Here is a 26,540-nt window from a genome sequence, read left to right as displayed (position 1 = left end):
CACAGAAGATTCGGCGCTGTAATGCCAACGATCAGGGCATCTCAGCCCCCCGCCTCGTGATTATCTGGGATAATCTCCAAGGTCCAGCCCTACTTGACTTGGACGGCAGCCGCCCCTTTCAATAACTCAGATGACACAGCCGCCGCTGGCGCTGCCAGTAAAACCCAGCTAGCAGTGCTGCTTTCATTCGCTCTTTGAGCTGGGTGATAGTGACGGGAGCAGCTGGGCGGGTCCGGGGGCGGGTCCGAGGGCGGGGCCATAGGCGCGCGGCGCGCAATGCGTGCGCGCTGGTAGGCCGGCCTCGGCGTGACGGGCCGGTGCTCGCGCCCAGCCCCGCCCCACTGGGCCTTAGCTCCGCCCCTTCGTCCCTCACCCGGCGCAGCCCCTCGCGGCGCTGGCGCAGAGATGGCGGAGGCCGTGGAGCGCACTGATGAGATGGTCCGAGAGTACCTGCTCTTCCGCGGCTTCACGCACACTCTGCGGCAGCTGGACGCCGAGATCAAGGCGGATAAGGAGAAGGGCTTCCGGGTGAGGGGCCGGCGAGCGCGGCGCGGGCAGAGGCGGCCCCGAGGGAGCCAGGAGCTGGCTCTCCCTCAGCACTGCCCTCCGGGGCGGGAGCGGCGCTGTCACCGCGCCAGGGGGATCATTGACATCAGCGCGTCCGGCACTCGCTTGACAGATGAGGAACTGAGGCCCTAAGAGGGGACATGTCTTGTCTGAAGTTGCCAGCGAGTCAGGAGCATCGCCGAGGCTGGAGCCCAGGTGCCCTGACTCCTGGTCCAGGGCTCTGTTCTCCACCCCAGTCTCCCAGCAGGTGCTGGCCAGTCATTAGCTGGATGGCCGATGAGGTTTGAGGAGCTATGGTTGGGTAGACGTTTGGGTTTGGGGAACAGAAATATTCTAAAGTCGGCTTCCAGTGGCATTGGGAGCAAAGGGGTCTGCAGCCCATGTTGAGCTAGGTATTTGAAATGGCTTTGTCAGTGACCCATTGGCAGTTTTGCTTCACCTTTGAGGAAGACCTTGTACATTTGAAAACATAACTTTGCTCAGACATGCTTTTCTGTTGAGTTCTTGGAAGTTATATGTGTGTGATTTGTGTGTATGTCTGCTGGCTTCAGTTGGTGTTGGCAGGTGAGTTGAGAGAGGCAGTGAGCTAGCAGCAGGAACACCGGAGGGGAGTTAGGAGACCTGGGTTCTTGTCTTGCCAAAGTTAGTGGCTACTTGGTGGTGGCTAAAGCAAATCATTTCAGCTCTCTGAGCCTCAGTGTCCTGATCTGTAAAATGGGGTGGGTGGTTAGAATGGTATCAGTATTCAAAACCTGTTCCATCTTGTGTCCTCCGATATGAGTGCTCTGCACAAGGAGGGGACCCCTTTTGGCTGACACTCTGAGCAGCTGCTAGGGCCTTAGTGGTGCTTAGAGGACTTGAAGGAGACAGTACCTCTAACATAAGCCTTGGAATCCTGGAATGGAGGAGGCACATGGATATTGTCTCACTCCCTCTTTTTTGCTTTTTGAAATCTTAGGTCACTAAGACCAGAGAGTTGAAGTGACATTGCCAAGGTGATTGAATAAATTAGCGCCAGGTCCAGGCCCTGGACTCTTTCTGGTTCCTGGACCAGAGTGCTTTTACACCTGAAATTTCCATGCTTGCCAAAGGGTAGAAACGCATATCTAACATTAAGAAAAAAAACTTGAAACCTACTATGTTACAGTGTTTTAAAAGTTTTATAGATTGCTAACTTAAAGAAAAAAAAAATGGAAGCATCCAGAAGCTGCAGCAAGAGGAAAAAAGCTGTATTAACTCTGTGGCGCGAAGAGAGACTTCCGTTTTCCATCACATCTTTCTCTCCCCAGGTGGACAAGATTGTGGACCAGCTGCAGCAATTAATGCAGGTGTATGACCTGGCTGCTCTTCGGGATTATTGGAACTACTTGGAGCGGCGGCTCTTCAGCCGCTTGGAGGACGTGTACAGACCCACCATCAACAAGCTGAAAACCAGCCTGTTCCGCTTTTATCTCGTCTACACAATCCAGGTGTTTCTGGTTCAGGGATCTCTTGGTGGAGAAAATCCTTTAATCCAGAAATAGATTTTCTTTTAATGCCTAGGGACAGCTCTTCTCTGTTACTCTGGGAAAGGGTGGAACAGTCAGTGCAAATTATTTTTGACTGTTTTCCAATTTTTTTTTTCCGTTCTCATCTGTAGATCATCTGACTTATCTTCCTCATTCCTATTTCTCCTCTTGTCTTAAGCACATTAGCTTGGGTGGTGTTTTGAAGAATATAAGTAGCTGGGTTAAAGTTTGAGTAAAAAGGTTGTGACTGACTTGAGGGCTGGGGGGTAGTAAATCACTTAGATTATTTGAAAATCAACTAGGAATTAATTTTTAGGGTGGCATTTATCACTAGAGCTTTAAACAAGCTTCTTTGAAGTTATAAGGAACTTGAGAAAAGAGTGATGATTTCTTTTATACAGAGTTCATAGATCGTGTTTGATGACTTGCTCAGCAGGCCAGTATTCAAAGGCTGCCTGTCGTGTGGTGGTGAAGAGTCTCACCTCTGGCCTTCTGTCTCTCTCCTTTCTTTGCCGCCTCCTCCATGTCTTGGCAGACAAACAGAAGTGACAAGGCTCAGGAGTTCTTTGCAAAGCAGGCCTCGGAGCTCCAGAACCAGGCTGAGTGGAAGGATTGGTTTGTCCTGCCCTTCCTGCCATCTCCAGACACCAACCCCACCTTTGCCACCTACTTTTCGCGCCAGTGGGCCGACACCTTCATCGTGTCCCTGCACAACTTCCTGAGTGTCCTGTTTCAGTGCATGCATATCCTCTCAGTGGCCGCGGGGCTGGCAGCCCAGCCGGAGGCCAACCGACCGCAAGATCAGCGGCTGCTGCCCTTAATGCAGTCATTTCTTCTACAAAACGCCCAAAGATCATCGTCGTGTTGTCACGTGACGGGGCTGGGCAGACTGTGGTTATTTTGATCTGGGACGGTGGGAGTTGTAATTCTTAGTTCTGCTGCTGAATAGTTGACATGGGTGGGTGGGGAGACTGTCCTCGCAGTAGGGGGATAGGAGCCCTCAAGTAGGGCGGGGCCTCTCCCAGCAAGCACAGCGAAACTGGCCGGCCTCGAGAGCACCGTCTCTGCGCATGCTCCATGCCTCCCCAGGATTTCACTGGACTTTGTTGGGATTAGGTAGGGGGTGAAAACACTTCTAGGGCTGGAATATCCTTCCTGTGTTAGTGTCTGGGTCACTGTCTTCACAGTGACCTCAGAGTCCCTCAACTTGTCAGAGGACAGGGCAGCTTTAAGAATATGTGGAGAGATTTAGGAGAGAGAGAGGACATAAATAATTTCCAAGCCTACCTTATGTACCCTTTTATCGTGGAAAGCTGGGGACCTCCTTGCTCACTTGTGCTCTCTGGCAGGAACTCCCCAGGAGGAGAAGGGGGTCTGGTTCGAATGGGGCTGCATGGTGAGTCACTGATAAGCTGGGCGTTGTGGAGGCCCACCCACCATCGCCTTTTGGTCTCTGGAAAGACCATCTTCTGGTGGAGGTAGGAAGGGAGCGTCTCCTTTTGTGCTGGGGTGATTGTGAATTACCCAGGTTGGCCCTTTTTCTCCCCCTGCTGCCGCTCTTCATCCTGAGGGCTTTCAGACAAAACTCACAAGGGGCCCAGCCCAGAGGTGGTCAGGGCTTGACCCCGTGGGCCCTCCAGGGAAGCTTGTTGTCCAACCAAGGCCCTGCGGCATAGTGCTCTTCCGGACTGAAGCCATATGAGGTGGTTGGGAAAGACTGACACTTGGACCTCATGTGGATTCTCCTAGGTGGCTCCTAGTCTGCAGAAAGCTTGCTTCTCAGCCTGAACCTTTGCCAGGGAGAGGCTCACCCTGAGGAGGGGAAAGGCGAGCAGCCAGTCCTTGCACGCAGCTGGTAGAGCAGCTGGCCATGTGTCCACAGATCCGCTGGCCACTGGGCTGGCTTTTCGCTGAATGTCACTAAAGCTTAGACTGAGTGTGAAGCCTGCAAGATAAACTCTTTGCTGCTGGCGTTTGGGAGAAAGCGTCAGGTTTGGATGTATGTCCTCTGTGGGCTAGCCAGGCAGGCTGCCAGGTGTCCGTGAGTCTGTCTGAATGAAATCAGGCCAGACCCAAGGTCAAGGGAGGAACTGTTCTTAAAGCTCTGAGGAGGAGCCCACAGCACAGTCTGTACCCCGTGTCACATGCAAGGGTGTGGCTGCGGTGTCTAGAGTGTCTGGAATGGCTTTTAATCGTTTTGCAGGCAGGCTTATTCTTTTTCTTTTAAAACATGTTTATTGAATTGTGTTATCTTATTGCAGAGTTTGTGATAGAATATATATTTTAATTGGCAATTTTCCCCCCAGCTTTGTTGGAATATAATTGACAATTAAACATTGTGTATATATATGTATATAAAGTGTAAAACTTGAGGATTTGGTGTATTACGTATTGTGTCATGACCAGCGCAATCAAGTTGATTAAAAGGCAGGCTTATTCTTTAACTCGATACACCGGTTCCTGTGATCCTGAACTTTGATGCGGAGTGCCAGAGGACCAACCAGGTTCAAGAAGAGAATGAAGTTCTGCGCCAGAAGGTTTGTTCTGAATGTCACTTGCTCCTTGGGAAGCACTTCTGCTTTTCATGTGTGAAATTAGGCAGTGGCCGTGGAGGGTGAGTCAGAAGAGACAGCGCTGGTCTCAGGTGGTGGTGAGTCACCAGAAAGGCAGTGTTGGGAGCTGTGACAAACCTTTGAAAACCAGAGGCAAGGCTGATGTTTTCAGTCGTAGCATGAGCAATGTAGTAACAGTTGTGAACTTTTAAGAGGAAAACGGCTCTATACATGGATGTCTCCTTGCAGCTAACCTGCTTGTATACCTCCACTTCCCATTCCCAGGCCTGTTCCACTCATCCCCGCATCTGTCTTGTTTACAGCCCAGATGTTATTTAATTGTTCTCAGGTCTTTCTACTTTGGTAAAAGAACAGCTCCTGGGGCAGCTCACATTTGCCTTTCCATTTGCCTGAGCATTTCTCTAACCTTGAAATTGATGCACCATCAGAAAAGGGAGGATTTTTTAGAAAAAGGAAGCTTATAAGCTGTTTCGGTTTTGGGGGTTTAATGTTCTTAGGTTTGGGCCTGTGTGCATAATTATCTTCAGGCAAAAAGTAAAAAATGCTGACCTTCATTAAAAAAATTTTTTTTTCCACCTGAGTTCCAAAGTCTAGTTTTGTAGATGCCCAAGAGGAAAGCAGGAGTGGGTGGAGCTAGTTTTCTCAGTGAATTCAGGAAGAAGCAAGTCAAATGATAAAAGGGAAGCAAGTCAAATGATAAAAAGAAAAAAGAAGTCGGTTCCGTATTATCTAACGGTCTTCAGTTTTCTCACCTCCTTGTCGTCAAGTCACAGTAGCCTCACCTATCTTTCCTGCCTGCGGAGAGTGAGATGGGCTCCCCGAGGCTGAGGGCGAGTGGTCTTTGAGTCAGTGTGGTTGGGTTTTGGATGTGATGTGTCTGATCTTCCCCAGGGGAGGGAAGGCTAGCTGAGATCCCTGTCTCACTCACCCCCACCTCTATGTAGCTGTTTGCACTGCAAGCCGAAATCCACCGACTGAAGAAAGAGGAGCAACAGCCAGAGGAGGAAGAGGCCATGGTCCAGCACAAATTGCCTCCTTATGTCTCCAACATGGACCGCCTGGGGGACTCGGAACTGTGAGTGTGTGCCGTGCCCCTCCTCGCTCTGTCCCCAGCGTTCTCCCTTCCTCCTGGTGACGCCTCCGAATTGCCAGGAACCTTCTGGGCGCCCACTAGTCTGAGTTTTCTGTGTCTCTGGGCCTGACCAGAGGCAGGGGAACTACAGGCTCTGCCAGGGGCTCGCACATCCAGGTGTGTGCAGCCTGGGTTAATACACGCAGCCGTTGTGGTGAAGCCCTGGGAAGTCTCTGCGCTCTGAAAGGAGCGCCTCATGGATGTCAAGATTGCCAATGCATTTCTCCATAGAAGCATGCTCTTGTCTCAGGGTTCGGAGTGGTAGGCAGGTTGGGAGAGAGGTATTTGAGCAGCCTTAAAAAACAGCCATTGAAAGCCAAAGACCCAGATAATGATGATGATAATAGCAGTGGAAGAGACTGCAGGCACCTCCGCTCCCAGGATCAGTGATTGGTGAGTCAGGATGCAAACCCAAGTAGTCAGATTCCAGACCTACCTGTGGCCCAGTCCTGCAGCAGATAAAACTGCTCTGGTTTCTGAGCTAGTGCCTGCTGAGGGAAGTAAAGTGCAAGCCAAAAATCAAACTTAAAAACTTTCAGTAGCTATCTTAAAAAAGGTAAATTTTAATGATATTTATTATTTAGCCCAGGCTTCCCTGGTGGCTCAGATGGTAAAGAATCTGCCTGCAATGTAGGAGAACCCAGGTTTGATCCCTGGGTCAGGAAGTTCCCCTGGAGAAGGGAAAGGCAACCCACTCCAGTCTTCTTGCTTGGAGGTTTCCGTGGACAGAGGAGCCTGGCAGGCTACAGTCTGTGAGGTCTGACACTCGTGTCAGCAGAGTCTGACACTACTGAGCGACTAACACTTTCAGTTTTATATAGCCCAAGTCTTTCAAAGTATCATTTCAACGAGTAATGAATATAAAGTATTCATGAGCTATTTAACAACTCTTTTTCATGCTAAATCCGGAATTCCAATGTGGATTTTATGCCTGGAGCACTTCTCCGTTTGGACTGACCAAATCTCAGGTGGTCAACATCACACGTGGCCAGTGGGCAGTAGACGGCTCTGCTCTGAGCTTTGCCATGGCATCAGAGCCACAGCCTTCCCCATTGTGCCAGGTGGGCTGCGAGCTCCCCTTGTGAAAGAAGAACACCAAGCGTCAGGCCGCCTTAAAGCCCAGACGTGCAGGCCTGGCCACGGCTCTGGTTACTGGCAGCATCTGTAGCCCACACGGTGCGTGCCCCGGGTTCTCGCAGGCCCCCGTCCAGCGCCGTGACCTCGTGCTGTGTCTGCTTGTCCAGGGCCATGGTGTGCAGCCAGAGGAACGCCTCCCTCTCCCAGTCGCCACGCGTGGGCTTCCTGTCCTCGCTGCTGCCTCAGAGTAAGAAGAGCCCCTCAAGGTTGTTGCCTGCCCAGGGCCCCCCTCAGACTCAGAGCTCAGCCAAGAAGGAGTCCTTCGGCAGCCAGGTGGGTGCAGGTCCTGCCTTTCTAACTCTCGCCAGGAGGCCTCCGACACCCCACTCATCACCCACATGGAGACTTGCCCGCCCTCCCTTTGGACCTGCAGGTGGGAGGGTGGACGGTGACAGGAGGAAGTATGCTCTGAGGGGTCCCTTCCCCTTTCTCATCAATTTCCTCTAACTCATCTGTGCTTATGGCTAAAATTTGGTTATTCAAGCATGAATTCAAACGATTCTGGACTTTAAAAATTTTTGGTGATAGGAAGTAGTGTGTAGATAAAGAGTAAAGTTCTAAATCAGTGTGGTATTTCTTTTACTACAAGTTCTTATTTCCTGATGCTACAAAGGATTTTTGCTATTTTTTTTTTCTTTCATAAAAGCTTGCAAGAGAATTTCTTTTATGCCAGCATATGTCCAAAACTGACTAGTTTTCCAAGTGGAGATGGTCAGAATTCATTGCTTTCAGAAATGCTGGCCAGAGTGAAGCTTTAACAGATCCAGAGTTATGCTTTATCGCTTGGGTAGGGACTGTTTCCCTCTCGAGATTTTTATTACTTGCAGATACAGTAAGTTGTCATCATCTCTGCCTTCCTTTCCTGCTGCCCTTGGCCTGAGAACAGTTGCAGGTGACACGCAGCATGGGGCTGCTGGGGACACGGGTCTGTCCATGCTGCCACTGGGATGCCAGGGCCTTTAGCACAGCACTTGGATTTCATACTGTTCCTCAAGTGCAGATGCTGAGCAGGACATGGGGGAAGAAAAAGCATGGGCTTCGGACTCAGGCAACTGTACCTTGTTTAGCATCCTTGCTCACATCTCCCCACCCACTTGGCATGGGAATAGATAAGAGCATTTACTCCCTATGGGGAGAGGTATTTGAGTTGAAATGAGAGCCCTTGGTATATACAGTGAGTGCCTGGCAGATTATGAGCTCACAATACATTGTAGTTGTTGTAGCTGGGAATTTTAGCCTGTATTAGATGATGTATGGAGTGCTACATCCCTTGAAATGTACACGAAATGATGAAATTCAGTTTCATTAACTTGAAAGAAGGTCTTTGTGCTTCGGCCTGTGGCCATATCTTTACTTGTTCAGGCGCTAAACTGAGGGTGAAATGGGATTGGAAATGTTTGTGAGGTTCCTATTCAGGAGACGAAGGTAAGAATGTGTAATTTGCAGCAAACGTTCCTTACTTTACCTTTAAAATATATTCAAACGAAGCTTCTGGCATGTTAACAGAGCAAAGGTCGCACTCTTTCCATTTCCTGGATAGAGACGATAAATGTTCTCAATCCGAAAAATCCAGTGGTTGGCTCACTTGTTTTTTTTAATGATATATTTGACTCAGCAGTGATGTTTCAGCTCTAAAAATAATGAGTATATCTGAGATTCAAGAAAATCATAGAATTTAGAGTTGGAGGAAGTTTAAAGGTCATCTGGACCACACTCCTATTGGCTAGGAGGGTGGGCCAGATGACCTTTAATTTGATTGATTGCCTCCTGTGGTAGGGAGCTCACTGCTTGTGTTGCGGGGGGGTGTTGGCCTGTTTGAAAGTTGTTAGTTGAAGCCTCTGTGATTTTCACTCACAGAACGTAGCTTTGCCTTCAAGCTGCATAGAATAAGGCTTCTTTCTGTCTTTTCCATGCTAAACACTGTGTTCCTTCCTTCCTTTCTGCCCAGCTATTTACCCATGTGGTGTGATTTCTAGACTCCTCACCATCCTGGTTCCCTTCTTTTGGCGGGGACATTTTAATTTTTTAACTCCCCTATACGGTTGATGGCCAAATTCGGTTTACAGTTCAGGATGCTCTCTTACCAATACCAAATCCTGTTAGTTATATGATCACCTCCTGTGATTTTAATGATATATTTCTTTTAACTCAATAGAAAATGACATTGTTGTTTTTTTTTTTAAATAAGCCTGGGTCAGGAAGATCCCCTGGAGAAGGAGATGACAACCCGCTCCAGTACTTTTGCCTGGAAAACCCCTTGCACAGAGGAGCCTGGCGGACTACAGTCCATCGGGTGGCAAAAGAGTCGGATATGATGTAGTGACGGAACAAGTTGTAAGCTTCAGTCGTATCAGCATTTTGCCCACTGTGATCGGCCCCTGTAATTATTGTTGTTAGCACTGAGAAGTTCCCTACATTATAGACGTAAAGTCTACAGTGATACATTCTCTGTGCATTCACTGTGAATCTGGAGACAAAATTTTAGAAGTAGCTGTAAAACCACAGTTCTCAAGCTCTTCTGGGCTCTCTATTATAGAAACCCCCTCAGGCACCTCCTCAGCAGGCTCCCCAACTTCAGTGCTACCCCATCCTCCCCTCCAGTTACAGTTTCACTCCTTCCACACCCGCTTAGTTACCTTGCGACTACGAGGGGGCGTTATGGTTATTACAGAGATAACCTCTAATTGACGGTAATGTAAGAAAGCAAAGCATCCACAGACTTGTGTATTTGTAACTCTTATGAGTATCAAATTATCCTCTAGCTCCCATGACATCAGCAGTAAGAATGCTTCCCCTGGGGCTGTTTCCATGGATCTCAGCAGGATGGGGAAAAGGGAGTCCTCCTCCCCATCTTCCATTCTGTAATTTCTCTGTTACTTGGGCCTGTCTTCTGGGTGGCTTTTTTTTTTGCCTCAGGTGAGGCCAAATTACTGGAACTTATTTTCTGTTCCATTTGGACGATTGCCTGGTAAGTCTATTCAGGCCACTGAAAATGGATTTAGATCCTTCTCTAGAGTGAGAGGCAAGAAGGTCAGATGATAAAGCAGGATAAAGGTACCTCTCTTAAACTGTAGGAGACAGGTAGATTATGATAGACTGGGACAATATAATTTGGACTGTTGGAATGTTACATGAATCCAGTAGTGAAGATTTTTATGAAGTTTGCTCTTAAAATAAAACTTTGAATTACTGGGTGTGTCCCAGTGAACATTTACTTAAGTCATATGCCTTTGTAGCTGGACACAGGTTTACTTTACCTACTTATTTAGGCGTTTGGTGGATAGCTGCATTCATCAGCTTTTAGTGTGCTATTGTTTTTTGTTGATGTTTCCCCTTCTTTTGTATGGGGATTCCCTTGTGGCTCAGCTGATGTATCTTAGATACAGTTTAAAGAGAAGCTCTAAGTAGGATCTGCTAGGTCACGTTTAGGTCTATAGCTCTCTTGGTATAAATTACCCTATTGTTATAAAGATAGTTTTTCTTATTTATATGTTAATGCCTGTTTGAATTTTCATTTTGGAGTACTTTCCCGCCTGTAATACACTGGACAGCTTCCTTGCCATCTTAACTCAAGAAGGAAGCATTGCTTTTGTTCTTAATGTTGTGATATACTTGCTGGGAAAGTGTTACAAGTACCTTTTGTGTCAGCTGGAGGAATTTGAAGTCTATCTTAAGCCCCTCTATTCCATCCATTTGGGCCAATTGAATTGGGTACTCTTAACACCACCTGTTCGGAGAAGGCAATGGCACCCCACTCCAGTACTCTTGCCTGGAAAATCCCACGGACGGAGGAGCCTGGTGGGCTATAGTCCATGGGGTCGCGACTGAGCGACTTCACTTTCACTTTGCACTTTCATGCATTGGAGAAGGAAATGGCAGCCTTACTCCAGTGTTCTTGCCTGGAGAATCCCAGGGACGGGGGAGCCTGGTGGGCTGCCGTCTATGGGGTCGCACAGAGTCGGACACGACTGAAGCGACTTAGCAGCAGCAGCAGCAGCAACACCACCTGTTAGAGGAAAAAACCCCGTTTATGAGGTGTAGCAGGTGAGTAAGGACAGACAAGCATTCCACCAAGTGCCTGTGCCTGTTCTGCAGCCTTCTCCACCTTTGGCCCCAAAGTGGGGTACCCCTGTAGCCTGTGTACTTTCCCGGGGCATGCCTGCAGTAGTGAATGGATACTTTTCCCTTTTCTTCTCAAGTATCCAGTATAAAGATTTCTTGGTCAGGCTGATAAGTCTGAATCATAGTTGTGCCAGGCTAGTTTGAGACTTCCTTGCTTGCCAGGATCCCACTATTTTGGAAAACAGCTGTCAACCCAGGAAGCTGATCTTCCTCCTCTCAGCACGATTTTTATAGCTAGCTGTGGGGTTCTCATTGGCACCTTTGTGGTCCAGAAAACATGGCCTTTACTGCCAGCTCTTCTATCTTTTCTATCAGAATGGTAGAGCCTTTGGAGATGTGTTTTGGAATTCATTTCTAATTTTATTTAATGAGTCCTATTTTATTTTTCTTGGTAAATCAAGCTAAAGGTTTGTCTATTTTGTTTGACTTTCGAAAAAACCAGCTCCTGGTTTCAATGTTCATTTTCTATTGACTCTTTTTTTTTTTTTTAAGATATTTATTTTTATTTTTGGTTTTGCTGGGCTTCATTGCTGCACATGGGCTTTCTCTAGTTGCAGAGAGCGGGGGCTTCTCTTCTTTCGGGGCCTGGGCTCTTGGCCTGTGGGCTTTGGTCACTGGGGCTCACGGGCTCTACAGCGCAGGCTCAGTAGTTGTGACGCACAGGGTTAGTTGCTCCACGGCCTGTGGGAATTTCCTGGACCTGGGATCGAATCCATGTCCCCTGTATTGGCAGGCAGATTCTTAACCACTAGACCACCAGGGAAACCCGCTATTGACTTGTTACTCTATTTCTTTGTTTTCCTTTCTGATCATTGTTATTTCCTTCCTTCTATTAACTTTGGTCTTTGTGTATTCTTCTTTTTCTAGTTTCTTGAGGTGTCCAGTTAAGTTGTTTACTTGAACTCTTTCTTTCTTCTTAATGCAGGTGTTTATTATTAGAAACTTCCCTTTTAGAATCAGTCTTGCATAGGTTTTGGTATATTGTGTTTCCATTTTTACTTGTCTCAAGATGTTTTTTGATTTATCTTTTGGTTTCTTCTGTGACTCATTGGTTGTTCTGGAGTATGTTTTCAGTCGCCATATATTTATGAACTTTTTTTAGTTTTATTCTTATAATTGACTTCTAGTTTCATCCATTGTGATGCTTGCTAAGACTTTAATCTCTTTACCTTTATTAAGGCTTACATTTATTAACATATGATCTATTCTGGAGAATGTTACATGTGTGCATGAGGGTGGAATGTTCTGTAAATGTTTATTAAGTTTACTGGGTCTAATGTGCAGTTTAAGGCCAGTGTGTCTCTAGTGATTTTCTGTCTGGATGACCTCTTCATTGAAAGTAGGCTACTGAAGTCCTCTACTATTATTGTATTGCTGCCTATTTCTCCCTTCAGGTCAGTTAATATTTGCTTTATATATGAGGTGCTCTGATATCAGGTGCATAAATATTTGCAAATATTATGTCCTCTTGTTGAAACGACCCTTTTATCATAAAATGGCCTTCTTTGTCTCTTATTTCAGCCTTTGGCCTAAAGTCTCTTGTCTGGTATAGTATAGCCTATAGGGGTTTTCCAGGGGGCACAGTGGTAAAGAAATCTGCCTACCAGTGCAGGAGAGGCAGGAGACACAGGTTTGATCCCTGGCTTGGGAAGATCTCCAGAAGGAGGAAATCGCAACCCACTGCAGAATTCTTGCCTGGAAAATTCCGTGGACAGAGGGGCCTGGCAGGCTACAGTCCATACGGTCGTAAAGAGGTAGACATGACTCAGCAACTGAGCACGTTATAGCCTCCCCTGTGAAGTTCCTTAGTCTGAGCAGTTTGCCTTCTGGATCAGTCAGGAGGAATAAATAGATTTGTGTAATGAAGGTTGGCACCCTTGGATCACCTACTAGGGAGTGAACCACCCTCCACTCCACCACCCACCCTGGGACCATGTGAGGGAACATGGCTAACTCAGGACCACGTGTTACTTTTGGGAAGGTAAGAGAAGTCATCTTCCACTTTCTAAGATGGTGGGACCTGTCCAGCGCTCCTTGGACGCTTCTGCAGAGCGGCCAGAAGCGCCGAGAGCGGGGCCTCTCTTGGTTGTTACCTGGAGTCCGGGATTATGGCATTCCTTCTTCCCTTTTCTGTTCAGCGTCACTTCTTTCATGTGCTTCCATCATGGTTTTGCTTTCTTCAGGTTTTTCCGAGCGTGGGGCCACTCTCAGATCTGGGTGTGACTTACAGTTCTGTTGAGTTCTCCCTGCGTAGAGCGAGTAATTTAACCTCTCTACACAACTGCTCCCCATCTTAAAACAATGCCTCATCTTTAAGGGAATGTTTGTAAGATTCTTCGCATGGTACCTTACATATGATAAATGCTCAGTGAGTAATATATATTGACATTATTGTTGTTGATTTTCTTCTTAGTTTATTTTTTAAAAAATCTTGACTAAGAAACTTACTCTTCCCCAAATAAGCCAGAATTCAGAGATCAGCCACTCTAGAGAAACTATCTGTGACAAACACAAGTACCTGGAGGTATAATAAACACCTCCAGGTACCACTGGAGGTCGCTTCCGTCAGAAAAACAAAAGTAACCAATCCTGTGTATGTCAGCCACAGTTAGGCTCCAGCTAAAATAATAGCCTTTAAAATTTCCTTTCTTAACTGTTCATGTGACCTCAGGGTCCCAGGGAATCTGTGTCAACCATTTAAAGTTGTTTGGTGTCAACATAAAACATAACACGTAGAAGAACTGGAAGGCCACATGTAGACTTCGGCTGGATTTATTCTCTTTACTTATGACTTGTGTACAAATGATTTGTGAGTATGTTGGTCTCAAACTGAGTGGCTATTGGTATCTATAGCCCGTTGCTAAGAGTGTTAAAAAAAAAAAAGGAGAGGGGGTAGGAGTATGACTGTCACAATTTGTGGGAATAAGATTAGAAAAAGAGAACCCAGCCAGATTATCTGGAAAGGTGATGCGGTGGCAGCTCCCTTTTAAAAAGCTCTAGATTAGAAATCTTCAGTCTCTGTGGGAGTGGGGTGGGGATTATATACTCAGTTGTGTCCAACTCTTTGTGGCCCCATAACTGCAGCTCGCCAGACTCCTCTGTCCACGGGATTCTCCAGGCAAGAATGCTAGAGTGGGTTGCCATGCCCTCCTCCAGGGCGTCTTCCTGACCCAGGGATCGGACCCATGTCTCTTGTGTCTCTTGTATTGACAGGAAGCTTCTTCCCTAGTGCCTCTTGGGCAGCCCCAGTTAGTTGCTCAGTTGTGTCTGACTCTCTGCGATCCCATGGACTGGAATTCTCTAGGCAAGAATGCTGGAGTGGGTAGCCATTCCCTTCTCCAGGGGATTTTCCTGACCTAAGGCTCGAACCTGAGTCTCCTGAATTGCAGGCAGATTCTTTACTGTCTGAGTCACCAGGAAAGCCTGGGGTGGGAATTAACTGAGTTCATTCGCTGTAACGTTGGTTGACCTTATCTCTTGTTGCTATGAAAAGGAGCCAGAAGATGCCAGTTTCTCTCTTGTCCCGTTTATTCTGCCCCAAAGTCCTTGAGTTTCCAACTATTTCTATTAAAAGACTTTCTGGTTGCCCAGTAATCATTTCCAAATACCTCAATATTTGTTAACATTGACTGGCTTAGTCATGCACTTGGCCCAAAACAAGAGAGGGTATTGTGTGTCTTTTTCCCTGTTGAGGGGTGATTCTATTTTGCATACTTTTTTTTTCTCTCTCTATTGCCCAAACACATTGTTGCTTTCAAATATAACACCAGAGTAGGGCCCGATCTGCCTCATTATCCTTTCTTTGCTAAGTGCTAACTAAACTAAATAAAGTTACCTGTTGCGGTTTAGATCAGGAGGATATGTGTGTATCTACCTCCAGGCAGTTGATGTGGCAGGCAGAGAAGTGCTGAGGAGTTGTCCTTTCAGGATGGGGGAGTGGAGAACAGGAAGGAGGAGGTGCAGACTGCTGGTGTTTTGCCCTTGACCTTGCTCATGGGCTGAGATAATAACATGTTTGTTTTTTTTTAATATTTGTTTATTTGGATTTGACTGTGCTGGGTCTTTGTTGCTGCCTGGGCTGTTCTGTAGTTGCAGAGAGCAGGGGCTTCTCATTGTGGTGGGTTCTCTGGTTGTGGAGCATGGGCTCTAAAGCGTGCGGGCTTCAGTCCTGGCAGCTCCTGGGCTCTAGAGTGCAGGCTCAATAGCTGTGGCACACGGGCTTAGTTGCTCCCCGGCATGTGGGGTCTTCCCGGACAAGGGATCGAACCTGTTTCCCCTGCATTGGTAGGTGGATTCTTTACCACTGTAACAGCAGGGAAGCCCGAGATAGTAACACTCAGCATGGACAGGGAGGAGCCTTACTCAGGACTGAAGGCAGAGTCCCTTCCTTGGCTCCTGCTCCCCTCCTTGCCTGGGCCCACGCGAGAAAACATATTTCACAGCCTGGTGTCTCGTCCTCCAGACCGCCAAGGGCAGGGAGCCAGCCGGCGCGCCCAAGGACGGGAAGAGCCTCTTCGGCGGGCTGGCGCCTGGGGAGTCCAGCTGGTCGCAGCACCGGCAGCGGCGCCTGCAGGACCACGGCAAGGAACGGAAGGAGCTCCTCTCCATGACTCTGCAGGTGCGGCTTGGCCTCAATCTCTCACGAATGCCTGCGGGGACAACCCACAGACCCTCCTCCATGGTGGAGAGCCGTGGGATATGGCAGCGGGGAGGGGTGGTGCAGGGCCTGCTCTTACCTCTCTTGATTTCTTTTGCTGTGCGTTGTGTGGTTTTGCCTAACTGGCTTTAACTGCTTGCACTTTGGTGGTTTTATTCCAGAATAATCTGGCTTTCCAGTGATCCCTTTTCCCGGTGTAGTGTTGCCCTAAGCAGGGGCCATAAAATGCTGGCCTCTGAAGATGTTCCCAGAAGACGAGCTCTGGGAACAGTTGGTGTGGGAGCCCTTGTGTGCTCTGTCCTTCCCCGGGTTTAACTGTGCCTGTTGGTGTGCTCATGTCACGGGTGCTCGGAGCCGGGGGGAGGGTCCCCTTGGTGTAACCCAGCATCGCCCAGCCTTGCTCAGTCACGGGCCTTTTCTCCTGCACTCCTTGCTGGAGTCGCTATCCTGAGGGCCACGTGCCCACAAGGCGGCCGTGCGGTGGCCCCAGCCCTTGCCAGGCTGGGTTCAGAGACTCCTCTCACCAGTGAATGTGGGTTGGGGCTTTCCCTTCCTGGTGGTATAAGCTGCTGCTGCTTCAGTGAAAAACTCGGGATTGGAGGCAAAGCCCGAAGGGATTTACTGCCTTAAGTCACCTTGTTGACTGTTTATCTCCTAATCCAGGCTACTTGCCTGTTTTAAAGGCATTTTGGGGGTTAGCAGCCCTGAACTTGTTCCGGTCCAATGGCATAGAGCCTTATGGCTCACATCTCAGATCCTTCTGGGCTGTAGGATTAAAGGTGCACCAGAGCTCAGCCACTCCCGAGGGCACCTCTGAGCTCCGAGGTCTGTTCCTCTGTTCTTTTATTTTGTTATATTTTATTTTTTCTGTAAAAGTGCTCTTTCTGGGTCCCTGAGGAGAGCTTCCAGGAATCTCCAGAACCAGGAGGGTGGTAGAGAGCACCCTGGCTGATGCTCCATAGCATCACGGTTATGCCTGGATTGAGCAGGTGGTAATCGTGGTGGCCAGCGGCCAGTGCCCACAGGAGGCAGAGACGGGCAGCAGCAGCCCCCTGGGTGGCAGAGTGTGTGGGTGCCATTTGGTGCCCTGCCTTGCTCTGGCTTAGCTGCTGTCCTTAGGCCTAGCCCATCACCCCAGTCTCTTGGCTCCCCTTCCCAGGAGGAGGTGCTGGTGGGCAGCCAGGCTTACCTCGGATGCACCTGGCTTCCCGTCGGTGTCCCATCCCGGGGCCAGCTCTTGATCCTAGGCAAGGTTACTTAACTTCAGCTTTCAGTCTGTTTCCACAGCTGTAAAATGGGGTTAATAACAGGATCGCAGGTGGTTGAGGGAGCACCACATGAGACAGTGGGTCGTGTTCGCAGTGCCTGGCGCGCAGGGGGCACTCCCTGCCTCACTGATTCTTGTTAGTGTTGGCCTGGTCTGTCAGGGTCGTGCGTGTCCTGGGTCTCGTCAGCTGGGGCCGGGAGCCCCTGGCCCACACTTCCCTCCTCATGGTCTCTAGGAAGGGGCTGCCGGTGAAGCAGGCTCTTGGAGTTCAGAGCTCTTTCTTTTAGACCCCACGACCACCAAGATCCTCCCCCGAGGGCTGTGGCCTGGCGTCCTAGACACCCCCAGCCTGTCCCCAGACATGGGGAGTGGCCGGGCCCAGCGCCGACCCCTCACCGCTGACTTGTGCCCGCTTTGCCTGACGCAGTGTGCGGAGAAGAAGCCCGAAGCTGGTGGCCCAGAGGCAGAGCCCTGCCCGGAGCCCCATGTGGAGGCTCTGGAGACGCTGACGCGGGTGCCCACGGCAGGCCCTGAGGGTGGGGGGGTCCGTCCCGAGCAGCCGTTCCTCGTGCTGGGCCAGGAGGAGTACGGGGAGCACCACTCTTCCATCATGCACTGCAGGTGGGTGCTGGCCGCTGGGACAGGGTCTTGGGGGAAAAGGGGGCAGGCTCTCCGGGAAGCCTGCGGTCTTGGGCTGTGCGTGTGAAGGCGTGGCAAGCAGGACGATGAGGGATAACAGAGATGCAGGTGGTGGGATGACCCCAAGGGACCGTGAACTGTCAGAGAAGGGCTGGACAGCTGCCACTGGGGCTGTTGTTGGTCAAGTCACCTCCTCCACTCCTTACGATCCTGGAGAGTAACGTCCAGAGGGTAGGTGATGCCCACTGGGCCCAGCACATAATGGATGCTTTATGAGTAGTTCTCAGATGGATGAATGAATGACTATTTCTAGAAGTAGTCCACACCCATCCTTGGAGCATGGGCATCTCTCAGCAGGAGAGTCAGAAAAGGCCAGTCCTCTGGGCCTGGGCTGATGAGGGTGGCGGACTCAGGCGGGGATGCTAATGGCGTGCCTTTTTGTCTCATCTCAGGGTGGACTGCTCGGGGAGAAGGGTCGCCAGCTTGGATGTGGACGGGGTCATCAAAGTGTGGTCCTTCAACCCCATCATGCAGACCAAGGCGTCCTCTATCTCCAAGTCACCACTGCTCTCTTTAGAATGGGCCACCAAGCGGGACAGGCTGGTGAGTGGTCTTGCCCATGGCTAGACCTATGGTCTTAAGTGAGGACCTCCCAGGGTTCTCCCCTGCTGCTCCAGCACCGCGGGCTTGGTTGGGACCCCAGGCTGAGCCCCTTCACTCTCTTCTCACTGTGCACTTGAGGACCGCACCTCCAGGACAAGGATGGCCTCCAAGGCAACGATGGCCTCCTCTATTTTTCCTGGAGGCCTTTATAGGCCCAGAGCTAGAGCTGTCCCCGGGACATGCAAATGGGGCTGTCACCCAGACCCGTGACCAGCTGAGGCCTCTGCCCATGGAGGTGGTGGTGGGCCACGAGCCAGCAGGCAGGACCCGGGTGGCTGGCATTGAAACCGGAAGACGGGGGTTAGAGGGCAGAGGGTCTCCTTTCCAGCTCTACCCGTGGTGATACCTACCTCCCATTCCACAGATTCCTTCAGTGTCAGCTCTACTGTCTAATTTTTTAAATGAGGTCCATTTTAGCCGGTTTCCCCTGTACTACCTGGAGGAGTGGAGTTGGGTCACCCTGCAGCCTGCCCTCCACCTCACAGGGGTGGGCCTCGCCCTCCTGTGAGCCTGCCTGAGCAGGCCTGACCCTGAGCTGTCCCTCTTCTTCCAGCTGTTGCTGGGCAGCGGTGTGGGGACAGTGCGCCTTTACGACACGGAAGCCAAGAAGAACCTGTGTGAAATCAACATCAATGATGATATGCCCAGGTGAGCCAGACGCCGCTCCAACCAGTCACTGTGCTTGGTGGGCCGGCCTTGGCCGAGTCTCTGAGCCCAGCTCCCCCTTCCTTTGTGGGTGGGCAGAGTGCTGAGCTGACCCCCCTGCCGACACCCCCTGTGTGTTGCAGGATCTTGTCTCTTGCGTGCAGCCCTAGTGGAGCCTCTTTTGTCTGCTCGGCTGCAGCTTCGAGCCTCACTGCCTATGTGGACGTGTTGGCACCAGACATCGGCAGCAGGGGCACCAACCAGGTTCCGGGCAGGCTGCTGCTCTGGGACACGAAGACCATGAAGCAGCAGGTGGGAGTTTCCCATGGTGCCCTGGGGCTAGGCACCCTCCCGGGGTGGGGAGCACACAGGGTGCGCTGCCCACTGTTTCTTTGGTCTCTTCCCTCTTTGCTTTGGGCTCCTCACATTTTGATTTGTGAGATTTCAGAGCATGTTGAAACGTAGTAATACTCCAGTGGGGCAGATTGCTGGCAACTGAAGTCATTCGGAAGGTGCCACAAACTTAGAATTCACACATAGCCTTCTAGTGGGCCCTTTTGGCTTATTGAAAAATTTAAACATTTTTTTAATATTTAAAACTTTTTTTAAAAGTAGTTTTGAAAATGAAAGTTGCTCAGTCGTGTCCAACTCTTTGGGACCCCATGGGCAGTCCATGGAATTCTCTAGGCCAGAATACTGGAGTGGGTAACCTTTCCCTTCTCCAGGGGATCTTCCCAACCCAGGGATCGAACCCAGGTCTCCTGCATTGCAGGCGGATTCTTTACCAGCTGAGCCACAAGAGAAGCCCAAAAGCCTATAGCACCCAGTAACCCCAGGCAGTCTCCCATTCAAGTACCAACCGGCTGTGACCCTGCTTAGCTTCCGAGATCAGACGAGACTGGGAGCGTTCAGGGTGGTGTGGCCACAGAAAGGGTGGTATGAGTCGTTTTAGGCTCACAGTAAAATGGAGAGGAAGTTTCAAGGATGTCCCCATGCACCCTGTCCTCACACGTGCCCAGCCTCCCCTGCTATCAGTTTCCCTCACCGGAGCAGCACACGTGTTACACCTGATGCACCTACACGGACACATTGGAATCACCCCGGGCCCACAGTCGACATCAAGGTTCGGTCTTAGTGTTGTGTGTTCTGTGGGCTTGGACAGATGGGTGATGACATGCGCCCTCCTGCCCCATTCCATCCAGCAGACATCTGTCCTCTGTCCTCTGGCATCTCGTAGGCCTTCTACCTTATCCCACCCAGTCTGATCAGGTCCTTTTTAATCTTGTTATTTCCGCCTGCAATACAGGAGACCCTGGATCGATTCCTGGGTGGGGAAGATCCCCTGGAGGAGGGCATGGCAACTCACTCCAGAGTTCTTGCCTAGAGAATCCCCGTGGACAGAGGAGCCTGGAGGGCTACAGTCCATGGGGTCGCAAAGAGTCAGACATGGCTGAGTGACTAAATACATTTTCTGCTGAGGGCTTTTCTCAGGATTTTAAATTTTGTGTTTACTTGTTATTTTCCAATTTTTCATTGACTATTCAATACATAGAAGAGAATATTGAAATCACAGGTGTTTGGAATAAAGAGAAAACTGTAAAACGCGTGCCTGCCTACTGTCACGGTTTAACGATGGAACACTACTGATCCTTTTTACGCTCTGGTGTGTCATTCCTCAGTCTTGGTCCCCTTCCCCCTTTCAGACAGAACCTGTCTTGGAATTGGTTTCTTATTGTCTTACATTTTAAATGTGGTTTATCCTTTTTATAGCTGCAGTTCTCCCTGGATCCGGAGCCCATTGCCATCAACTGCACGGCCTTCAATCACAATGGGAACCTGCTGGTCACGGGGGCGGCTGACGGCGTCATCCGGCTGTTTGGTAAGCGAGTGTGCTCACGGCAATCCTGGTCCCCTCGTCCATCGACCCAGCGAAGAGAGTTGGGTTTTTGCCAGCTGGACTAGAGGCTACTGCGAAACCCCGGTTCAAGATTCCCCTAAGAGAACTTAACTTTGGTCAGCGTCTGCTTCAGGACCCCCCTAATTACCTTAGTCCTGATCTGAGTCAGTGGACATGGGAGGGGATGGAGCTTAGCAGTCCTTCAGTCCTGAGCTCTTGGATCTGAGTCCTCACAGCCCAGGTGAGATCCAGGAGTCCTGTCCTCTTGGTCCGGCCACTTCACTGTCCCTGTGAGGGCAGTAGGAGGGTAGGCTTCAGAGTCATCAGCATGCTCTTTAAAGCTCCTCGCGCAGGCCTGCCCCAGGAGACCGGAGCCAGCGCGTCTGCAAAGGCACCGCTAGGGGCTGTATCTTTAACTGATCTCCAGGGCGCCCTGGTGGGAAGGACTTCTGTGTCCTCCTAGACTTACAGGCTCCACCGTAGGATTCCTGAACCTCACCTTTGACCAGTGAGAGAAGCTTTCATTTCAGACAGGTTAACAGAATACTAGGCACGGTGGAGGAGAGAACCAGTGAACTGAAGCACCCGTGCTGGCTCTTCACGGCGGCCAGCTCTGTGACTCCCGTTGGGTCCCGGGGGCCCCCTGTCTCCAGCACGGCCCCTGCCCTGCAGGCACAGGGAGGGTGAGGTGCCTCTGCCTGCGGGCAGGTGCCTCCGCAGGGCCCGGGCGGGAACCCTAGCGGCATCTTGTTGACTCAGACATGCAGCAGCATGAGTGTGCTATGAGCTGGAAGGCCCACTGCGGGGAGGTCTACTCCGTGGAGTTCAGCTACGATGAGAACACTGTGTACAGCGTCGGTGAGGACGGGAAGGTGAGCGGGCGCGGGCTTTGGTCAGCAAGCTCCCTTCCTCTGGCTCTGTAGGCATCTGGGATTCTAGAGGGCCCCCTAATAGCACAATGGACTGAGTTTAGTCCTGACCGTACCCTTTACCAGCTCTGTGACCTGGGGCCTCTCTCCACCCACTTTTGTCTTCTGTAAAACAGAGAAGAAAATAGTAACCGGTCTCATAGGATCTTAGTGAAGTTTACATGAGTTCAGTGGGAGTCGACTGTCATGAAAGGGGAGGACCCACATCCTTTCTCCTGGTTGTAGCAGAAAGGACGCATCTCCCTGACCCACCCTGCCCGTGGGTCCCAGTGCGGCCAGGGTGTACTTGAGTGAGCTTGGTCACTGGGTGATCACAGCATGGGTGGGCAGAACTTGCTAGGCCGTGGGGGCTGGAGACAGCTGTGCCCAGAGCCAAGAAACATAAAAATGGGGCTGGGGAAGAAGGTAAAAATAAGTGCCCCCTTTTAGAGTCTCCTTGGAAGAATTCGTTAGGATCCCTGGGAAGGGAGCTGGGGCAGGCAGAGCTGGGATAAGGACTTACTTTTGTGTGTCCCCTCCTGGGCCTTCTGGATTGTCCACCTCTGGATTCTGTCCACCTCTCTTATCCAGTGAAGACAGTCGTTACAAAATGGATTCTTCACTTGAAAACTCTGGAGCAAGGCTTTTTAAATCAGAGCTTGACTTGCTGTTCATCTGAATTGAGTTCTGAGTCAGGAGGAGGTCACAGCAGGCAGCCTGGCCCTGAAGCAGGCTGAAGGGTGTTTGTATTGCAGTCCCAGAGCTCAGCTTGTGCTCCACCACCTGTGTTCCATCGGCTGCGCTGCTGAGAAACCAGAACTGCATATGGAATTTAAGAAAAACCTAGCTGGGTTCTAACCCTACAAATAATATTAACACCAACAGTAGTCATAACAATCACTGGAGCATTGTGCCAGCTCAAGCGATGGGAGTCCAGGCTGGTGCCTACACTCTTCTGCTCCTAGAGTCAGGCCAGAGAGAAAGTTCCGACCTGGACGTGATGTGTCTGACTCTTTCTAGATTTTCTTTCCTTCAAAATAAAAAAAAAGCTTACATTGTGTCAGGAGGCATGGGGACTGGATGATCATCTCCCTACCCTTCCTGGGGCCTGTGGACCCCCTCCACTTCCTGGGGGCCGCCTCACTACTCCCTGCACCCCCCCCCCCCACCAGGCCCTGTGCCCTGCGCCCTGGCCACCCCACTGAGAGCCCTGTGCTTGTGCTTTTGGGCTGCAGTTCATCCAGTGGAACATCCACAAGAGCGGCCTGAAGGTGTCCGAGTACGGCCTGCCCACCGACGCCACAGGCCCCTTCGTGCTGTCCGGTTACAGCGGCTACAAGCAGGTCCAGGTGCCCCGGGGCCGACTCTTCGCTTTCGACTCGGAGGGCAATTACATGCTGACATGTTCTGCCACGGGGGGCGTCATCTACAAGGTACCTGGAGGCCCGGTGGGTGGCAGGGAGGTTCCTCGCCAGAGGCCTGGGCGTGGTTGAGTTCAAGCCCTGTCCCTGTCCTTGTCCCCGCCCGGTGGCCATGGAGACGCCTCTGGCCTGGGATGGACAGCATCTGGGCCTCCCGGCTGCAGGCTGGCTCAGGGGAAACCGTGGGGATGGGAACGAGGGTGGCCTGCCTCTCTGCTCACCCGTCCCTGTCGCTTGATGAGCCTGCCCCTTTCTGCCTGCCTCCGTGGGAATAATAACAATTGTAGAATATCAAGAAGGAGGGAGAAGGGCTGGGTGTTGGTTTGGGTGAGTGCCCAGGTGGTCTGTTCCAGTTACTCTAATCTGGTGTAGATTTATTGTTTTATGAGATGTCCTGTGGGTCAAGGACATTACAAGCCACGTCTGGGACAGAAATTTAGGGGTGTCGTGTGTCACATGGCAAGTAAGCTGTCCACTCTGTTTTGTCCCTCAGTCGATCTGCTTGTCTTAACCCTCTCATCGCAGCCTCTCTGGTTCTTGTACCTTGTTCGTGTATATAATCGAGTGAAATTCTAAACCTCTCCATCTGGACTCGTCCTACCAAGTAGACGGGGTGCGGGGGGGGGGGGGGGGGGGGGGGGGGGATGAGGCTTTGTGTTGTGGCCTGAGCGCGTAGTTCCAGTTCCACGTGAATGCGGTGGCGCTTTGTCTGCAGGCGGAAGGTGTCACGGAGTGGGATGCTCTGTCCCGGGGGCTCACTGTCCATGGGCAGCTGTACCCTGGGGGGCAGCCGTGGGTGGGTGTGGCCTTGGCACGGGCAGTGTACACCAGAGACAGTGTGGCCCCTCTCCTGGTGCTCACACTTAAGTGAGAAAGAGACACAAGCATCAGCGGGGAGGACACGGAGCTGAGGGCTCAGAGGGGAGGAAGCCGGGTGGGGAATGAGGCCTTGGGGAGGACTGGGAAGGGGGCGCTCGCTGTGGAGTCACGGCCTTTGGAGGAGGAGGAGGAAGGCGGGCCTTGGTGTCCCATGGGGCAGCAGGGAGCAAGGGGGGAGGGGGGAGGGGCTGCAGAAATGGGAAGTCGGGAGCCTTCTTGACCTTAAGAGTGGCGCCAGGGTGCCTGGGTCTACTCCCAACAGGGCTCCTCTTCTCTATAGATAGATGATGACGACTCAGGTGGCTCTTGCCCTCCCCTTAGAAATTAATTCCATAGTTTGTGTTTACTTATTTGTTCATTTCAATGGATATTTTAATAGAAATCTTTTTTAAGCTTTACTGAGCTACAGTTGATAAATCACTCAATAAACTATATGTTTAAGGTATACAATATGATGCCATCATATAAAGTTCCATAGGTTCTTGTAATTGCTATTGGGAGCCACTGTAAAGAGCTTTCTGTTTAAAGCCTAATTTTATTTCATCATTTAAAGGCTTGGTTGAGTCCCGGGTGGGCTCTTGTGTTGCTCTCTGCATGACTGTGTGTGTGTGTACATGACTCTGTGTGTGTGTACATGACTCTGTGTGTGTGTACATGACTCTGTGTGTGTGTGTGTGCTGCTTTATTTTTGATCCTGTAGGCTTTGTCACTTGTCCTGATCAGTTCAGATCAGTTTGCAGTCAGACTTGCTCTTTAACCAATTAATGAGTTGAAAGCTTCCCCCCCCCCACCCCCCCCGCCATATCCTTTAAAAGTGTCAGTTCAGTCGTGTCCGACTTTTTGCGATCCCATGGACGGCAGCACGCCAGGCTTCCCTGTCCATCATCAACTCCCGGAGCTTGCTCAAACTCATGTCCATTGTGTCGGTGATGCCACCCAACCATCTCATCCTCTGTCGTCCCCTTCTCCTCCTGCCCTCAGTCTTTCCCAGCATCAGGGTCTTTTCAGACACCCACAGCAGGTTAAAGGTGGCAGAGAGAACTCTGCCTCTTAGAGTATGTTAGGGACTTATTTTCCCCTGTGGTTGAAGGAGTAGCTGTAGTCAGGAAATTGAAGGTATTGCTGGTCCAAGCGGTGAACCTGAGACTTTCTGGCCGGAGGGACATGTGTGCCTGGGCGCGTCCTGGGTTTGGGGTGGCAGCCCCCGGGCCCAAGGCAGTTTGGCCCCCGGAAGTGGATGAACTGCATGTTTGTGAGCACTGCCTGATGATGTTGCCTCCTGTCCTCTTGCAGCTGGGCGGGGACGACAAGGTTCTGGAGAGCTGCCTGAGCCTGGGCGGCCACCGCGCCCCTGTGGTCACCGTGGACTGGAGCACAGCCATGGACTGCGGGACCTGCCTCACTGCCTCCATGGACGGCAAGATCAAGCTGACCACCCTCCTGGCCCATAAAGTCTGACGGGACCTGCCCCGAGGGTCACCCACAGAAGCAGTATTATCCTAGCATGCGGGCGGAGAAGACAGGAGAAGAGGAAGCGCCCTTCGCGGCCCCCTGCTGGCTGGGCAGTCTTCAGGGAGAGGTTGCCTGGAGCGCTTGGGCGCTGTCCAGAGACCCAGCTGGAACGAGAGCCACGTGCAGTGGTGGCACATGCTCCCCAGACATGGGCTCGCTGGGTCTGCCAAGAGCGGGCTCCAGATGGCAGGGGAAAGCTCAGGAAGGAGAAGCGTTGTGGTGGCTGCTCTGTTGGCCCAGAAGAGATTGGAAGTATTTTGTATATATTTGCTCAGTTTTCTTTTTTAAAAAAAGAATGCTCTTGTGGTCACCTGGCCTCTTTTTCTGGAACGCGTGTGTGCAACAGTGTGTCTGCCTTCACCTTTCGCCCTGGTGACGGTCATGGCGAGCCCAGGTCCTGTGCCGTGGCTCTGACCTCACCAGCCTCGGGGCTGACCTTTATCAGACGGTTGCTCTTGCTTCGCCATAGAAGTAGAACATCTCTCTCTGGTTCCATTGGCCAACCAAGGCAGAAGGCGTCATGGAGCCCTTTGGTCGCTGGGCTCGTGTCAGGGAGGCTATGGGCTTCCCTTGTGGCTCAGCTGGTAAAGAATCCACCTGCAATGTGGGAGACCTGGGTTCGATCCCTGGGTTGGGAAATTCCCCTGGGGAAGGGAAAGGCTACCCACTCCAGTATTGTGACCCAGAGAATTCCATGGACTGTATAGACCATGGGGTCTCAAATAGTCAGATACAACTGAGTGACTTTCAAGGAGGCTATAGTGCCTCTTCTTTTCCCAGAGAGTTGGCAGCTTTTGTTCCAGAAGCTTCTCGGCACAAGGGCAGAATCTGAGGTGTCTGCCCCTTCCATCCAAGTGGCTGTGGTTTCCCGGGACCTGTCAAGGGGGCTCCTCCTGTTCTGTCAACTTTGCATGCTGAAGTTTGAACAGAGCCAGCCACCGGCGCCCTCTGCTGGTGAGTGGCCAGAGGACAGGAGTAAGTCGGCCAAGTGCTGTCTGGGAAGCTAGGGTTCT

The 26,540-nt window shown here is 50.9% G+C and overlaps 1 protein-coding gene across 4 annotated transcripts; it reads left to right on the top strand.

Moving 5' to 3' along the window:
* The first annotated feature begins 378 nt into the window (after positions 1-378).
* WDR91 (WD repeat domain 91) lies at positions 379-25,837 on the top strand. 4 transcript variants are annotated; one of them, XM_027968834.2, is made up of 15 exons: positions 379-528; positions 1,857-2,036; positions 2,611-2,818; positions 4,530-4,612; positions 5,593-5,723; positions 7,025-7,190; positions 15,502-15,657; positions 17,391-17,584; positions 18,055-18,205; positions 18,819-18,913; positions 19,054-19,222; positions 20,681-20,789; positions 21,567-21,679; positions 22,951-23,148; positions 25,309-25,837. In XM_027968834.2, exons 1-15 carry the CDS (start codon positions 406-408, stop codon positions 25,471-25,473), a joined length of 2,241 nt encoding a protein of 746 aa, XP_027824635.2. In that variant the 5' UTR covers positions 379-405; the 3' UTR covers positions 25,474-25,837. The 4 variants fall into 4 exon arrangements, with proteins under 4 accessions (XP_027824635.2, XP_042104808.1, XP_042104807.1 ...); XM_042248874.1 differs by lacking the exon at positions 379-528 and adding an exon at positions 678-814; XM_042248873.1 differs by lacking the exon at positions 379-528 and adding an exon at positions 678-848.
* The last annotated feature ends 703 nt before the right edge of the window (positions 25,838-26,540 follow it).

Source organism: Ovis aries, chromosome 4 (assembly GCF_016772045.2).
Source record: "Ovis aries strain OAR_USU_Benz2616 breed Rambouillet chromosome 4, ARS-UI_Ramb_v3.0, whole genome shotgun sequence".
NCBI lineage: Eukaryota > Metazoa > Chordata > Mammalia > Artiodactyla > Bovidae > Ovis > Ovis aries.
Note: the sequence above shows the minus strand (reverse complement) of the source record. Positions and strands in the feature narration are given on the sequence as shown.

Coding starts and splice junctions, on each gene's coding strand:
- WDR91 (XM_042248873.1), top strand. CDS start 708: ATGTCTTGTCTGAAGTTGCCAGCGAGTCAGGAGCATCGCCGAGGCTGG. Junction 2,819..4,529: donor TGTCCTGTTTCAGTGCATGC/ATATCCTCTCAG, acceptor AACTCGATACAC/CGGTTCCTGTGATCCTGAAC. Junction 23,149..25,308: donor CGGGGGGCGTCATCTACAAG/GTACCTGGAGGC, acceptor GTCCTCTTGCAG/CTGGGCGGGGACGACAAGGT.